Source organism: Oryzias latipes, chromosome 12, assembly GCF_053564925.1.
Source record: "Oryzias latipes strain Hd-rR chromosome 12, Olatipes_Hd-rR_3.1".
NCBI classification, from domain to species: Eukaryota; Metazoa; Chordata; class Actinopteri; order Beloniformes; family Adrianichthyidae; genus Oryzias; species Oryzias latipes.
The window spans coordinates 19,055,078-19,072,720 of NC_136248.1; the positions used below are offsets into that span (position 1 = coordinate 19,055,078).

The 17,643-nt window shown below is 39.6% G+C and overlaps 3 protein-coding genes across 7 annotated transcripts; 1 reads left to right on the plus strand and 2 right to left on the minus strand.

The window, feature by feature from the left end:
- Positions 1-492: 492 nt before the first annotated feature.
- On the minus strand, positions 493-3,848 carry ess2 (ess-2 spliceosome associated protein). The gene is made up of 10 exons (XM_004074791.2): positions 3,421-3,848; positions 3,125-3,293; positions 2,923-3,006; positions 2,522-2,691; positions 2,171-2,288; positions 1,952-2,085; positions 1,709-1,811; positions 1,237-1,346; positions 1,015-1,130; positions 493-937 (listed from the first exon to the last, which is right to left on the minus strand). The coding sequence occupies exons 1-10, from the start codon at positions 3,562-3,564 to the stop codon at positions 661-663; spliced, it is 1,425 nt and encodes a 474-aa protein (XP_004074839.1). The 5' UTR covers positions 3,565-3,848; the 3' UTR covers positions 493-660.
- A 6,302-nt stretch (positions 3,849-10,150) lies between these two features.
- On the plus strand, positions 10,151-12,618 carry LOC101161910 (uncharacterized). Its single transcript, XM_004074925.5, has 2 exons — positions 10,151-10,425; positions 11,651-12,618. Exons 1-2 carry the CDS (start codon positions 10,203-10,205, stop codon positions 12,316-12,318), a joined length of 891 nt encoding a protein of 296 aa, XP_004074973.3. The 5' UTR covers positions 10,151-10,202; the 3' UTR covers positions 12,319-12,618.
- On the minus strand, positions 12,455-16,717 carry rnf185 (ring finger protein 185). Of its 5 annotated transcripts, XM_011481824.3 has the most exons (7): positions 16,629-16,717; positions 16,111-16,355; positions 13,878-13,896; positions 13,683-13,795; positions 13,539-13,593; positions 13,203-13,320; positions 12,455-13,125 (listed from the first exon to the last, which is right to left on the minus strand). In XM_011481824.3, exons 2-7 carry the CDS (start codon positions 16,284-16,286, stop codon positions 13,028-13,030), a joined length of 579 nt encoding a protein of 192 aa, XP_011480126.1. In that variant the 5' UTR covers positions 16,287-16,355; positions 16,629-16,717; the 3' UTR covers positions 12,455-13,027. The 5 variants fall into 5 exon arrangements, with proteins under 5 accessions (XP_011480126.1, XP_011480127.1, XP_004074838.1 ...); XM_011481825.2 differs by lacking the exon at positions 16,629-16,717 and having other exon boundaries at positions 12,455-13,122; positions 16,111-16,628; XM_004074790.3 differs by lacking the exon at positions 16,629-16,717 and having other exon boundaries at positions 16,111-16,628.
- Positions 16,718-17,643: the final 926 nt, after the last annotated feature.

Genomic DNA, 17,643 nt, shown 5'->3' on the forward strand with positions numbered 1-17,643 from the left:
TTTTAAGTATCCTAAACCCAGTTTGTTTTGCTGGAGGCAAAACCTGTTGAGTGAGTTCTTGTGTTAAAAATGTGGAGATGTCGGTTTCACAAAGGCAAAGGTTTAACTTGATTTTTAAAACGTCCCAAACAGTCATACTTAAACCAGACACTGATCTTTGCTGCTAATCTTTAAGTTATTTAAACAGTTTTTTTCCTTTAAATTACTTCAACTGGATGTATTGGAAGTTAAGCTTTGTTATTATTTTTTATCATCTTCGACAGTTTCTCTGTTGTAAACTTAGTTTTACTAACAAAAGTTTTAAATGTTTTTCCTTCTCCTTTAGGTGATAATTGAAACCCCATTTGAATACTTTAAAATGTTTTCCTAATTTTATTTTTATGAAATGACACCAAAAAAAACCTCAGGTTTTGCCTTTCGACCGAACTTATTTGCAAGACAACAAAACTACCAATGAGAACTTACATTAGGGGCAAAGCAAGTAGAAACAAATTGTAGGTATCAATGTTTATTTTACAGCAATGAAGAAAGATGCAATAAATAGGTCTTTAGAAATTTCAGTCCACATTTTTTATGTCATTGCTGCAAAAAAACGGACTATTTACATAGAAAAATCCTCGTTATAAAAGTCTTTTTTACAATGTTCACAGAAAACTGCTTCTAGAAAAAGTCTGATGCTTTCCGTCTTTTTGGAAGCTGCAGCAGATTGTCTGTGAGTGATGTGAGGTCTTGAGAGCCGGGAGTTTTGACTTTGTTGGGCGTTGGTGTTCCCGAAGGCGTGTCGGGTCCAAATGGAGTCTTGCAGCCTGCCCCTCTGTGTGAGGGTGAAGGGGTGTAGCTGGCTCTTAAGGCTTTGTCTGTGTATTTGCTTGACGTCCGATTAACAAGCCGCTGCAAGGCGGGCGAAAGCGCTGGACTCAGACCTTTGGGAGTAAGACTGCAACCAAAACAAAATGCTTTTTCAGTTCTTTGTGTGTGCCCAAACAGGTTAATTAAAAAGGCAATTGTCAATACCTTGCAAGGTTCTCTGTGACCTTCCGTAGGGCCTCTTGCTTCTTTGCACGGTTTTTAGCCGCAGCTTCATTCGCCATCTTCAGACCCAACCTTTCCCTCCTTCCTGGCTCCGGAATCTTCAAAAAACAACAACAAACAAACAATGGCAATGTTCACATTTTTAAAAATGCAAAGGAGCTAGAAAACAACAATTATTTCATTTATTTTTTTTAAGTTTGGCACCTTAAAGGATGGGCCATGGTTTCTCTCAATGTATGGAGTGTCTGAGCCGTCCAAGCGAAATGGGGTGCTCTCAATCTCACCCCAGGTCATAAGAGGGGACTCAGAAACACCTAAAAAACAACAAATACTTTTAGTCGAAAGCTTCTTAAGGAGAAAGAGCACATGAAACCCGCCTATAGATAATTTTGCTGCCTCAAAGGAAACTTCAGCTTCAGCAAAGTTAGGGAAAAAAAAGAAACAGCAGCGTGTTTTCTCCTCAGAAAAACAATTACTATGGTAGCAGATGCAAAAAAAAAAAAAAAAAAAGACAGTGTATACAGCTCTGTGTTTACAGGGAAAACAAAGGCATGACAAACCCGCTCTGCTGTGAAACTATGGGTTAATCTTGAGCTGGACAGACATATTAAGATAGGATCCCAACAACTCCATATAAAGTTTTAGTCTTCAGGCACAACCACGGTGGTTTACTCACCAGGTGCGACCAAAGGTGTTCTCTCATAGCTGTATCCGTTCACTGTGGGGGATTCCTGTGGGATTAGCTCTTTTCCATCCGGACCAACTTTTCCCTGTTTAAACTGAAAAAAACACAACATCATGTTAGCAACACGATTCAGGAAAAGATGACTTGTTAGTAGCACTGCCAGGTAAGAAAAAAACACTTCATAGCTGTACACATGAGATACTTTAAATTGTGTTTTAAAATAAAACAGTGTACCTGTGCGTTGAGAGCTGCTGCCTGTTGTATCTGGCTTTTGTTGAGAGCGTTGCTAAAGGGGTCTCCGGAAAACCGAGTGTTCTTATGGACCACTTCTCTTGGTTTTTTGAAGACACTGTCGTCATCTTTAACACCTGATAAAATAAAATAAAAAATCTCAAATAGACTGGGCTTACTGTAAACCTTCAGTATAGGAAATAATTTAAATGAATACTTTACCCTCTGGATAATACATAAGGGCATTCTTTGCCTTGTACTCCCACGTCTCTAGACCAGCTTTTACACATTCTAGCGCAGCTTTCTCCGCCGGTGGTAAAGCCAGATTATTCTCGTGGCGCTGAAAAGAAAGAAAGAAAGCTTTTGAGGCAAGACATTTTCAAAGCATTATCGCTGCAATTTTTGGATGCAGTTATATGGCAGACACAATTAAACTGGTAAACGTTAACTCACAGATTTCATAATTGGCTTACATAAGAGAGGCCATGAGTGTATTACCACAAAATCTCTAATGTAGTTGTAGCTTCAAAGCTTGTCATGTGAGCCTCACTATCATAACTGCTTCACACCAACCTGTTTGAACTCTGCCTCTGCTTCATACAACCAGGCATGCTTCAGCTTCTCCTTATCTTCTGCCAGTTCCATTATCTGCTCAAAGGAGGCATTATCCTCACTGGTAGTTTTGGCAAGAAAACGGTCCAGATTGGGAAGCTTTTTGTCTTCCCCATCATCCTCCTTATGCTCTATAAAATCATACATGAAAGACAGGGATGATTTAGTGCTCGCCAACTGTAGGCCTAACATTTTCCATTTCATGCTTAGCAATTTCTGAGCACATGGATAAAGAATGTAACATATAGACAGATGACTTTTAAACAGGAACTGAGGTTTTTAAGCCAATTTATATGAAATTGTGAACATGAGACTAAATCGTTACAAATGTAAATAGTTGATTACAAACATTTAAAACTAACCCCCTTCAGAAACTTTGCTGCAGTGATTGGAGGATGGAGATTTTGGACAGCCCACTGGGGTTTCAAAGCTGGCTGGGGTCACATCTGGCTCACAAAGGAAAGGTAAGACAACAGAATAATAATTACAACAAATCGAATAAAGAAGTTTTGTTTTTCTTTCCGTCTACACAAACAGAAACAGAAAGACTGGTTTATTACTCACAAGGTGCAGAGGATTGTGGGGTTGATTTGGTCAAATTAGATCCAAATCGGATGGATATCTCTCTCATTTTCTCAAGGTCTCCATTCTCTTCTGCTTCTAAATAATCCCTTTGAGCTTGCAATTTTGTCACATCTGGGAAAAAGTCTCTTTGGATGATTTTCTCTAAGCTCTATCAAAAGTAGACCAGAGAAAAACACAAGACAAGTACAGTCAGTTACAAACCAAAATATCGATCAAGCTAGCTCACATGAAATCTTCACGCAGTCGTAAACATATCGAGACGCTGGCTTCGTTACCTCAATGTACTCCTCTTCATCGAGGACTTTTCTCTTCAGCTTTCCTTTATCCTTTGGCTCGGGCTCACGAAGAGCTACTGTAGAGATCGCTAAGGGAACGAGCGTCCCGGACAACGCTCTCCTCACGCTTGCGCTACCCTCCATTATAGCCAAAGAATTAGCCTGCTAGCCTGGAAAGTAAAGGCTAGCTTCCCACTTCAAACAAACACTAAATATAAAACAGGAAGTGATTATTTAACTCGATAACGGCGATTTAAATTTCTTACAAGCGTTGTGAATAAATAATTTGGATAAATCAACCCTCGATGTTAATCAAAACACCCGTAATCAGAACGGACTTACGTAATGTCTGATCACTAATCTAACCGGAAGCTCTTCTCTTCTTCAGTTTGGGAGAGAAATGTGACCTTCATTCCAGTTTGACTGGCACTGCCATCTAGTGGTAATTCCTTTTAGTGCAGTGCCCACTAAACGTTTCCTCCTGTCACGTTTTCCTTCACCCTCAGGTGAACTCTTTACCTTTTTGGCTTTCAGTGTCAGTCTATTTCTTTTCTGATTAAATCATTTATACCTGCCACAATATTTTTTTATTTTTATTGTTTCATAGCAACATGTAAACTGAAACATATGCAATTATAATACACACATGAAAAGCAATATTTCCAAAAGGAGTTAACAGACAGAAAAAAGAAAGATAATAGAAACAAGAGGTTATTTAAAGCAGTTTAAGCTTTTTTCTAGGTAAGCCTGTATACTCACATGATTCCCTTTTTCTCTAATGACAACACTTCCCGTGAAATTCTAAACATCCTTACACTACATTTTTTCAATAAACAAGCTGGATACGTGGACAGCAGCAATTTCTGTTTAACTGCAGCTTAGGAAAGAAACAGGTTTAAAACCAAGTGTTTGATTTTTCCCCAAAGTACCTTTTTAAAAATGTGGATTTAGTTTTGAATTTGAAATTTATAAAATTGTATCCAGTGACTGAGAGTCTAAAAAAGACGGATGTGTCAGCAGGAACCGATCATGTAGGTCCCAAAGTGCTAAAAAAAATAGGCTTGTGGCAGACATTAAAATTTTATTAAATAATCATAGTTTTGGCAAAACGATTCAAAAACAGAAAAAGCATGAAACAAAATGTGTAAAAAAAATTGACAAAGCAAATGACCCATGAAAAGTAAAATAAGCTTAATATCAGACATTAAATGCACTGAAGATGATTGACCTGAAGACAGCTGTGGATGATTATCAAAAGAAAACCAATAAAACTGGGTCTGAGGAGAAATCGAAACCCGGGAAATAAACCATAGCTAGGATCGAATAAACCAAACAAAAGAGGCACACAGACATTTATAAATATTTTAAGTCACATAATTGGAAATGGAGATTGTAACATAAGAGATTGCTTACGGTATGAACCCTTTCAGTTTCTTTCATAGGCATATTCACCAAATAATTCATCTGAATTCAATCCCATTTCACTTAGACATTGCAATATTGACTAAACATATTTTTTCCCACCCCTTGTTTTTTATCAAAAAGAATCTGTAGTTTTAATAATAGAAGTAGCCTTTACCTTCAAACTGGCAGCCAATCATGAAAAAACAGGCTAACACTTTCAATTTTAGCCACAAAGTTGGCCTTTCCATGACCAAAAAGTAGTAGGTGTACTACAAGTAGTCTATGCTAAAGGTGAGGCAGTACAGTTGAAACCAAAAGTTTACATACACCACATGATAAAAAACACATATGCTTTTTTTTTCTTATCGTCAGATATAAAATAAATAAAACTCTTCCTTTTTAAGGTCAATTACAATTTACAAGTTTATTTCTATTTGCTAAATGTCAGAATAATTCTTAGATACGTTTTTGTTACTTTTATCAAAGTCAAAGTTTACATATGCTCAGTATGCCTTTAAAAAATCTGGGAAACCCCAGATGATGATGTCATCTATTTGGAAGCTTCTGATATGTTTATTGACAGTATTTGAGTTAATCAGAAATACAGTACACCTGTGGATACTTATTAGACAACATTTGAAACACACTTACTTGTTTGGAAAGCATCGTGGGACAGTCAAAAGAAAACCTGACAAGACAAGACAATTGAGGATTCGCACCCAAGGAGGCTGGTTCCTCCTTAAGTGCAATTTCCAGAGGCGTCACGTTCATCTGTTCAGATAATTGGACGCAAGTGTAAACATCATGGGAACGTCCAGCCATTTGTGTCGCCAGGGAAACGAGTACTGTACAGACATGGACTGAAAGGCTACTCTGTCAGGAAGAAGCCATTACTCCCACAAAAAGAAAAAAAAAATTTGAAAAGCCAGATTAAAATTTGCTAATGCACACAAGGATAAAGACTTAAATTTTTGGAGACATGTCCTGTGGCCAACTGTAAAGCATGGGGTGGTAGCATCATGTTGTGGGCTTGTTTTGCTGCTGGGGGGACTGGTGTACTCCACAAAATAGATGGCATCGTGGGAAAAGAAGTGTATGTGGAAATATTAAAGCAACATCTGAAGACATCAGCCAGAAAGTTCAAGCTTGGGCACAAATGGATCTTCCAAATGGACAATGGGTTAAATCCTATTGATTATTCATGGTCAGAGCTGAAAAGGCTTGTACATGCAAGGCGACCAACAAACTTGGCTCAGTTACACCAGTTCTGTCACGAGAAATGGGCCAAATCTTATGAGAAGCTTGTGGAAGGATATCCAAGATGTTTGACCCAAGTACTGCAGTTTGAAGGACATAGTACCAAATATTAATTAAATGTATGTAAACTTTTGAATTTGATAAAAGTAATAAAAATGTGTCTAAAAATTATTATGACATTCAGCAAATACAAAAAAATGTGTATATTGTAATTGACCTAAAACAGGGAAAGTTTACTTTTATTTCATGTCTGACGGTGAGAAAAAAAGGCATATATGTGTTTTTATGTGAGGTAACTTATAGTTTCAACCGTATATTTTAAGTTGACTTTTTATCTATATATTGTAAATTCAATCTGATTTAATGTAGTATGAAGAAGTATTCAGTTAGTATATTTCCTACATAACTCGTATCGTATGCTTGCTATTCTTATACTCAAGTATACTTGCTAAAATAAACTTTAAGTGTACTACTTTTTTGCTGAAGGCTACATCTTAATTTTTACAAAAAAAAGGTGAGAAAATGTTTATTTTGAAAAAAATGTTTCACAACCTTTGGCAAACAAGACCCCTTTGCTCTTTTTAAATGAATGTTCAAGTTTTTCTTAACGGCTTGATTACATGTTTTCATATTCATTCATTCATTCTGGCTCATATATCAGCTGCCTTAAAAGTTCAGTAAAGTATTTATGAATTTTTACATTCCATCTGGTAAATATTTGATCTGATCAACCCTTTAAAAAGCAGTAGCAGATACAGGGTTGAAGTATTAAACACACACATTTGTTTCAACAAATGAAAGTCTCTTCTGACGTCTCCACTTTGCTCTTCGGTTTTTAAACCAAACCTGTGTTTTAGAAAAAGGGAGGTGCTGTTAAGAAATAACAAGTTAATTTTTTTTTTTTTATTCCCAATAAATGATGGACGCAGCACTTCCTACCTCCACCCGCTCTTCTCTGAGATGAGTACGCTGTGCCAGCTTCTCCCTTGTGTTCACATCTGGATACTGGTTCTGCAGAAACAGCTCCTCCAGGGCGTCCAGTTGCTCCTCAGTGAAAATGGTGCGGTGACGTCTGGTTCTCCTCTGCACCTGACCAGGCGGCTGCTCCTCCTTTTGAGCCTCCCCCAGCCTGCACTGCTCTGAAAGCACCGCTGGACTCCAACCGTACGGACAGGCTGCAGACGTGAGAGATTTAAAGCCAGAATTCTACCAAGAGGATCAGCTTGTGCAAAGAGCGTCTGGTCCTACCGTCGTGAATGAAATCGGCGTGGATGATGTCTGCACAGTGGGTGCAGTAGCAGCAGCAGCAAAGACAAGCGTGACCCACCGACTCAGCCGGGCCTCCATCCGAACACACCGCCCTCTCTTTGAGTCCAAGAACCCTCGCTCCACATGCCAGTTTCTCCCCTAAACTATTTGGACATTTGCTCAGAATGCTTTCAATGGAGAAGGAAAACTTTTGTCTCTCCGTCCTCATCAGTCCATCCATCTTCAGAGAAATTCCAGGGAAAGCACAAACGATTGCAGGACACAAATCTTTCTGATATTTCAGCCTCAGCGGCTTCTCTTTTTCTACGCTTCCCTCAACAGCAATTCAAGCCCTTATAGGAAAGAAGAAGAAACCCCCCCCCCCTTAAAACTATAATCCCCTTGCAGACTAGACACATAAAATGACTGAAACTTAATTCCTGGCTAATCTGGGCAGTTTTGTGAAGAGGTTATGGAGGACGCTAGATTCAGTTAATCTTTCTTCATTCCTTTCTCCAACAGAAATCAGATTTCAATGCATAAAATGAGACATGGAGAGCCCCTTAGATCCTTATTGTTGGGGCTTTAGAGAAAAGGGATTGCTTGGTATTAGAAACCTGGATTTAAAGATGAACATTTTTGTGCGGCTCAAAACTGAATTTTACAAGTAGCTTTTAAATTGATATCATGTCATCACTTTTCGACTTATTGGCCATCGGTAAATCTGTGCGTTTGTTCAGGTTGATATAAACAAATGTGTTTAATATTTGAACACAATTAGTGATGGATGTATGGCTTCCTTTTCTTGATTTTCGTGATGCTTTAAAGATAAAAACACACTGAAGAAGTAAATTCAGCACACGGCTTGTATTCACAATCCCGCGTCTTATCTACGCCCTGCAGTCTTTTTCACTTTGACTCCTCTGACAATGTGCACAGTCGAGGTAAAGCTATTACAGGTTAAATTCATCCGCCCAGCAAATCCTGTGATTTCATACAAGGCAGTGCGTTGCACTTTTTTGTTGTTTTCTTTTTTTTTTTTCTTTTTCGTTCGAGGAATTAATGGATTTCTGCAATCTCCCTCCTAAGCCGCCTTATAAGCGGGGTTTGAACACAGATAACAATAAACACCATCTCATCCTTTTCACAGGGGTTTAATAGTGTCCGGATAGTCTGATGTATAGTTTGTGGCTAACGTCAGATTATTATCTGCACGTATTGTGGCTGCCAACAGAAGGACTTGTGCCGCATCCGTGCAGGGCCAAAGGGGTCAAATTTCATTACTCAGGATTAAAATGATAAAGGTTGTTGTTGTCGTAAGCAATATTTTAGACAAGAAATAAAGGGAACAGAGCTGTCAACTCTCAATGGAATTTTTACTGTTTGTCATGAGCTGATTGGACCAAAGTCTGTATTTTAAAATGACTTCAGAGAGGCTAAAATGTGATAATGAATCAAATAATTTGTTTTGTTAATTTCAAGCAGCTACATCCAAAATTGACAAATATTGTATTAACATTTTTGCTTCTTTGCTTCAACTTAAACTCAGCATGTCTTCCGTTAACAATCACTATTTAATTAAGCAAATGTGATTTAAGTGTTTTTTTGGTTTTGTTTTCTGATTTTTTTCAATCTACATGCATTTCATCATTTCTGTAATGAGTTTGATAAATCTGTTTGAAATCTGTACTGCTTTCACTACAATGCTTGAGATCAATCCATTATTCGATCACTCAAGTATTTACACGTTATACACCTCTTTCATCTTTTGAAGTGGGGCAATTTGCAGAGTAAGGGGGTTACACCAACAGCATCAACAGAAACAAGACATTTTGTCATGTTATATTTGAACACAAACAGCAACACCGGCCCAGCTCCTCTTTCTTCCACAATTTCTGATGTCTTGGACAATTTCGTGATTCCACTTCCAAATGCAGGACTTTGTCTCTGACAGACCGCTGATGTAAGTGTGTTCCAGAGTATTATGAGATTATAAATACCTCCTTTAAAATTACATCCAGTGATGCCCAATATTTACACACTGCTTCCATCACATGATATCACTTCTCTGAATGCAAACAGAATAGGGTTATACAGTCTGACTGGCATTGACGAAACTTTTTTTTTATCAATTATTGCCGAACATAACATTCCATTACTTGTTAAAGTCCCATTGTGATGGTCTTTTGATCATTATGATTATGCCGTTTTTAGACAAAATCATTGTCTAGGACATATAGAGACAACAGTCCATTAGAAATGCGCCTCTGAGTTGTGGGTGTTGCTGCAGAGTAAGCCTTCCCCCACTTCCTATCATCCATCTGTTTACAAGATTTCCTGCTAGCTTGCAGCCCTTGACCCCCACAGCTATAGGCTTTTTCCACCATTTTTTCGTCTGCTCCTGGTTTAAAAATGAAATACTCAGAAATGCAACGTTAAGCTTAATTTGCTTTATATATGGCCTCCATCAAGAGGAAAATGTTGCAAGAATATTTTAAAACACCAAGAACCTAATTTTCCTTGGAGTGGGTTTTTTTAAATTTTAGTGCACATGTTGGTGACACTTTTTCTGGATATACCAGAAGTTCAAAAGAAGACTATTAGATATAAAAGTTGTGTTGCAACATAGCTTTTTAATGCAGCAACATATAAATTTGGAAAAAATGTGGTGTCCAACATATAACATAAAGTACTAGACACCTATATTACAAAATTGCTGCCTTGTTAAAGCAAAAATAAACAATTGAGTGCTTTTCTCTCAGCCAGAGACCGCATTCATCTCTAAAGAACTGATTTAGTGTGACTTAAGGGCGCGCAGAGCCAGGTGGTGTTGGAGCTCCACCACCTCAGCCTCGCGCGGCAGGCGGCCCGCGATGACGCGCGCGGCGAAGCGGCAGCTGGGCGGAAAAGGCGGGAGAAGCTCGCCGCTTCCGCGCAACAGAAGCAGCGCACAACAGTGTTCCGAGATGGACGATAAGTTGATATTGGCTGTGTTTCATTACCCAGAGCTGTACAATGCCACTTTACCTAATTACCGCTGCACAGACAGTCGGGCAAACGCTTGGAGAAACATCAGCATTGCGCTTGGTCTCCCACGTAAGTATGTTTTGTTTATTGTAACTTCATCACTGCCTTCAATTTAAAAAAACAACTTCTATTAACGGGGAAGCATTATAGACACTTAAAGCACCGATGCTTTTTATGGGTAAAGTAGTTCCCATTTTGCTTTTAACTCTTGGTAGATCTTTTTTTCCCTGCAAACGTGCCTTGGTGGTGCGGACGCGCGTGCCGTGCTAGCGGTAGCAGCCGCTCCGTACAGGCCGCGTCACGCAAAACGACGTAGCCCCGTTAGTTACCGCACCGCACATTCTAGACGGAGCAGGTGGGATATACGGCTCGGTGCGGCGGACCGAAGCGGAACTTCTGTCGCGCCGCGTGCTGTGGTCGCTTTTTACCGGGTGATTCTTTTATTCTTTTATTTTGAAGAGACTGTGGAGCCCCCCCCGCGCGCTTCCCCCCCCAGACCACACAGGGACTGAATGGGCTAAAAACAAACAAACAAACAAAAAGGGTTATTTGAGTTGAATCAAGTTAGTTAGTTTTCAATGCAGGAACTTATAATCATGTTTCTCAGAATTTTTTTTTTTAAAACAATCATTTATGAGTCAAAGAGACAGGAAGTAATATTTTGGCAGTAATACAGATAGCATAGTGAAATTCTAAAAATACTTGCAGATTTAACATTTCAGGACATATTGTTCATTTAAAAAATAGAAACTAAATGTTTTTATTATAGATAGGCATATATAAAACACATTTTGTTTTACATATCAAATTTATGGATCTATATTCATTTAACCATATATTGATGTCAGCTTCGTTTAGTCTTTTTGAGATGTCAAAATTTTTATTTTCCTTTTCTTCAAACATACATTTTAACAATATACTTTATATTTGGCTTCTTGTACTCCTTTGGGCATTAAATAAGTGATCATAAATTACTTTAAAAATGTGATTATCCAATCCAGTTCAGAACTAATTCCTCACAACTTTCCAAATGATTTGAAAAATCACTAATTCTTTACAAAGTTTAGCTGTAAAATGGCAAAATACCAGTTGATTTTTTTTTCATTGTCAAAAAGAGGTCAATTAAAAAATAATAAATGCAGGTCAGTTTTGTTTAAGAACAATTACTTGCTCATTTGAATCTGTAAAATCCATGAATACTTAGAATTAAGTGTGGAAAATGTTTCCTACATTTAACCCTCCCTTTGGGATTGTATTTTTCTTGTTATTGACATGGATATTTTTCCTTCCTTAGCCGAGGACTGTAAAAGAAAATGGAAAAACCTGAGAGACCGATACCTCAAGGAAGTTAGAATGGAGACAAAGAACAAGAGGCAAGGAGACTTTGTACAAAGCAAGTGGAGGTACAGACAATCCATGAACTTTATTGCCCCGTTCACAGGATCAAGGGGCAGTGGGGCGGACGTCTGTGGTGAACAAGACCAGGAGAATTTGGATGAGTTTGAGAGTCCAGATGCAGAAGGCGCCACGCTGGAGCCAGCAAAGAGCAACTTGAAGCTCGCCGCCATACCACCTGAATCCAAGTCTCAGGTGGTGTTTGTGACCCAGCCGTGTCCGGACCATCAGGTGACTCAGCTGGCTGCGAAGATGCCCCCGGGCTCACAGAATACCCCACAGAGCAACACTGGCCGTAAGCGTAAACTAATGTCGGATACGGTGTCGCCGCCTTCCCCCTCTGGTACCCACACCCCCACCAAGTGGCTGGTTAAGGACGACGGCGTTCCGTTCGGCTCCAGGTCGCGGGACGAGGACGAGCTTTTCCTGCTGAGCTTCGTTCCGGCCCTGAAGCGGCTCGCCCCGCAAAAACGCTGCGAGACCAAGATGAAGATTCAGCAGATCATGTACGAGGCGGAGTTCAACGTTGCACTGGCGGAGCTTCAGGAGAAAAAACCGGAAGCGTGAACTCGAGAACAATCTGATATCCAGAAAAACAGCACCTATTTTTTCCTTACTTTTGTAGCACAACGTTTTGAGATGGAACCAGGTTATTTATTGGACAAGTCCAACAGAATTACCGGAAAAAAATACAGATACTAACTTGATTTTTCATAAAGCTTTACTGTCACTAATGGATATACACATTTTGCAAAGTTAATACATATTTAACAGTATTTTGTTTTGTCATGTACAGTTTGTTTTTACATTTAATTACAGAGAAACAGAGCTGAGCAAGTAAAGATCATCCAAAATTAAAAGGAGAAAGTGAATTTATTATGGCTGCACAAAGCAGACAAAAGAGTAGAAGTTTGTAAACATCCGGGCGGGTAGTGACTAAAATCTCTCATTTACAGTATCATGCACAACATTTACAGTCTTTCCTTCAAAACCTGACACTGTCTGTTGCATCTATGAGGGCTGCAGTGAGGAGAAATAATAGGAAGGAATCAAATGGACTTTTTTCTTTATTGGTGCTGCTTTCTTGCATGTGCAGAAAGTGCAAGCATGCATGTTTTTTGAAGAATTTCCAATGACTGGTGGTTGATGTTAAATACTCATGAGTTTTGTAATTTTTGAAAATCTGATGATTACATTTTCATTTTTTGTCTAAGGTAGAAATGCTAAAAAGATCTAAAAAGGCAAATCCGTCACAGTTTATCTTTGTGCGACCTCTTCATGCAATCAGCAGCCAGAACATGATGACCAGGGCGACAAATAGGAAGAGTCGGGATAGAAACTGTTCGTCTGTGTGTTGAGGCGTCCCAGGAGCTGCTGTGTCAAGTAAGAACCCCACAGGTTAGTTTTTTTTAGACTCATGCTACAACACAGAGATCATTCAGGAGAGCTACCTGGGGGAGGCCGACCATCGTTGATGTTGAAGGCCGTGGCGAAAATACCAAACGGGAAGGCGCCGATTCCGAACGACATCTGGAAACCTCCATCGCCGAAGCCGAACCCCTGAAAACCCTGAAAGGAGCGCCGTGACAGCTGAGGGGGTCTGACGGGAAGCTAACGTTGATGCAACAGGTTGTAAAATCCCTGCTCACTCTCACGGGAAGAGCTGCATCTCAGCTGCTAGTGTGTAATGAGACTCCGTGGTTTAGTTAATGGATGAGGCAAGAATCTACACAAACTTATTTGTTATTTTGATGCAATAACACAGACATATTCCTGCTCATACTTACACCGCGGTTCTCTGGCTCAGGCCGTTGTCCTTGAGGTCGAGGGGGGGTTCTTTCTCTGCAAAACAGAGTCCCATGTCTTTTTTTTGTGCTAATAAATTGATAATTTGCTCACATGATTTCTAAAATTCGAGGTTAAATAGCCACCTGGGATCCTGCTGACCCGTGCTCCCCCTCCCATATAAGGGGATGACTTTGTCCCGGCTGATGCCAGCTTTACAAACTGGACACACTTGTCTATTGGGTCGAGTTTCTAACCACTGCGTGAAGACAGGAGGGTTGTTAGAAAGCCAATAAAACCACTTGAGCTTAGTGTTAAGAGAAGAAGACAAAGCTGCTTACCTGATGCAAACACGGCCAACTATAGAAGTTAAAAGAATAGAGATCACATTTCATTCATTAAAATAATAATACAAGCCTGATTAAAGAAGATCTGTACAGAGCATTACACTTAAAATTCCCTTATGTAATTTGCCAAATGTTTATAAAGGACACACGGAAATGTAATTGTGCTATTATTCAAATTATAAAAATTCAAAATGTAACTTTTAGACTTTGATCTTTCTCTAAACTTTAAGACAACCTGGTACTGAATTGGCCCTTTACAAAAAAACATTAAACAGAATAACACATATTTTTTTCTAAAGCTTTATTGTTCCATTGGATCTGCCTTTTTTATACACTACCCAAATGCTGCACGACACAAGACTGAAGTCGCTGAGATAAATAACATATGGAATTTATTTACAGAAAACACAAAAACATTAATTTGAGAAAAAATAGTGGAATTTTAGAAGTTTCTATGCAGCTTAAGACACCCAGGACCTGATTTAAACTTGGAAGTCTATTTCTGGTGAGTCTCTACACTTCGGTATTGTACGCAGATTTACAATGAGGCTTCCTGTTGCTTTCAATTCAATTACATTTTATTTGTACAGCCCAAAATCCCAACAACAGTTATCTCAATGGGCTTCGTACCAGTAATTGTAAAGTAAACATAAAATAAAAGGATCAAAAATATATTGAATTCAATAGGAAAATTTTAAACTGAATCAACTAAACAGATTAAACTAAACAGGGCATCTCTGCCCTCAGACCCCTCCTTCATGGTAAGGAAAAACTCCTAAAACAAACGGACTCCGTAAAAAAAGAAGAACTCTCAGGGGTGTCCACATGAAGGAGGGATCCTCCCCAGGACGGACAGGCGATGTACCAGTTATCTAACTCCAGAACTACAACTTTCAGAGATGCTTCTGAAATATCAGTTTGTTAGCTGCAAGTAGTAACATGACGTTTAGCTAAATTCTTCAGTCGTATGACCAAACCTATTGATTTCTTTATGTTACAAAACAACTTCAGGTCAAAAATCTGAGTTAACCACAGATAAGCTTCATAAACTATTCTACGAAGCTCTATTCACAGTTTAATTGGCTCCCTTGTACTTAAAAACATTGACATTCTTTTAAATACAATCTTATCAGCACGCATAACTCAATAGGAAAACAATATGTTCAAGTTCCTTTTATTTATCATCCTGCAGTTTTTGGAGAATTTCTCATGTGATTAGATTCTCTGGCAAAATATGCAAAAAATTATTATTTTTATCTTGAAAAAAATATGGTTTTAACTATCCTTTTTTTTTTACTTTTCCTGTTCAACAGCTGAGCAAACAGATGAGAGCTGAAGGCCTCTTGTGTCAGACATTACGGTACAACAGGGGGTTATGAATCTTCTAACACACAAGATGAATATTTTAATATACCACTTCGGTAATTTAGACTTAACTTTATTTATATTAAATATATTTGAAACCGTTTTTTGTTGGACCGGACAGAAAAGAAGAAGAGGGAAGAAGAGAGAGGTTTATGTCCTTCTGAGGTGGATGAGGGAATGTAAAAAAAAAAAGAGAGAGAGTGCCCAGTCATCCCCACCCCAAGACCCCGGCTGAAGCAGCAGTGGTAGTCAGGACCCCCAACTCCCGCATGATATAGCAGATAAAGAAAAACTGCCGGCCGGGCAATCACATCTGCCACCCAGGCCAGGGCCAGCAGGATCGCCACAGCCCCCCCCCAATGCCAGACAGCAGGGAGGCAAAGGGGAAAAGAGAGTGCAAGGCCCAGCCCGACCAGAAGAATAGCCCCCCAATAGGAGAGCACCCAAGCCCCAGATGAGCAGCCCACCACCCAGGAGTTCGTTTCTGAGCATCCCCCCACCCAAGGGAGACCCACCCCATGCTCCAGGCAGCCACCCACCCAGCCCATGGGAGGTCCAGGAGAGGGCAAAGCGGGGCCAGGCACCCCTGCCCAGGAGGAGGGCACCCAAAAGAAGTGGGGGTTCCCAAGGACTGTTGATAACATTAACGATCCTAACCCTTACAATTTAATTATACTTTTGAGACCAAAAGGCAACAGAACACAGTTGTATAGCTATATGGGGAATTTTTTTTGGTGTGTTTGCTTTACTGATGTTTACATTCATGTATTTTACTTGTTACACATGCAGAACTACAGTCTCAAACAAATACTAGGAGGAATTTCAACCATGTAAACATAGTAAAGAATAGCTGGTAACTTACCAGAAGAGGTGTCCGCAAAGACTGATCACAGCATCTTTCGCGGTGTCCAGGCAGATGTTACACTCGAAGGTGCTGTCCTGGCTGCCTCCCTCCGCTGCGGCCGAGCTGCTCGATCCCGAAGTTGTGCTTTCAGCCGTGGAGCCAGAGGCTGGGGCTGAGGGGGCAGCCGCGGCCATAATCAAATCTGGATCCTCACAGCCAACACTAACGAACTTGCCTCAAAACTCGCACATATGAAGGCCCCACTGGATAGCAAACGAAGACAATGAGTCACGGAGTTTCAATGAATTTTCGCAGTTGGTCGCTCGGTCCGTTTAATTCCAGGCTAATGCTAGCAAACAAAGCCGTAAAGACGGGTTTTTACCCACTGACGTATACTTTACTACGAAAATAAACAAACAATAAAAAGTACTACAGAAAAACAGTTTAAATTATAAACCAGTCTGATATCTACGTCCAAATTGAATCACAGCGGCAAACCATAAGTTGAAGTTCTGAGTTAGGAAAAATATTCTTACATGATGTGACGTCATATCCGCTGCTTCACAAGCACGCGACAAGTTAGTTCCTGGTCAAAAGAAAGAAGGCGGGGCAGAATATTCACGAAATAGCCAACAACCCTTAATAATTTCTTTAAAACGAACTTTATAGAAAAAAGTTTAAAACTTTTCTTTAAATAACCGAGAAGTTTTTAGCGTGCATACATTTAAAAAAAAATCATAAACGTAATAAAAACCTTGAAGAAATAAACAGGGGCGCAACTACCTAATTTCACATGCGGCCTCATTACCCCCCCCCCCCCCCCCCCCACGCACACAGACATAAATGCACATTAAAAAAACATCTCATCCACCCCTCCTAAAGCTATCTAAACAACACCTTTATTGTTTAACTGTGTACATCTCATTACTTCTTATCTGATCTTGGAGTATCAGAATATTTTAGTGAGCTATTTACAACCGTGTATTGCCTCAATGATTCCCCAAATTTGTGTGGTGAAGCTCATTCAGAAGGATCTTCTGAGTAAAGCCTGGCCCCGGCTCTCTCCTCTGCACCTCTCTGTTCTTCTCCCTCTTCATCATCAGCTGATCGTCTCTCTTTCTCTCTATCATCATCATCATCTGAACCTCTCTCCTTATTCTTCTCTGTTGGGACTGACTTGTCATGTATGTCTGCACTTGTTTTCCTAAAATAAGTGAACAGGTGGTCAGCAGAAGCTTAAACCAGAATGAGCATCTAGGTTTTTGTGACTTCAATAGTTTAATTATTCCTACCTGAAGTCATTTCTGCTCTCTTGTATATCAGATGCATCACCAACCTCACGTCTGTCTCCTTCACCTCTTGTCTGTGTTCTTCTCCACTAAATCATATGGCCAACCAACAATTATTTCATGTTTAAAATAAATTGAACGTCTTGCTAATGCATGATTTTATTTATTTATTATGAAAACTGCCGTGGGGGCACCCAATCAGTTACGATGTGCTTCTGTTACTGACCATATCATGTAAATATAAGTGCACAAACAGGTGGGA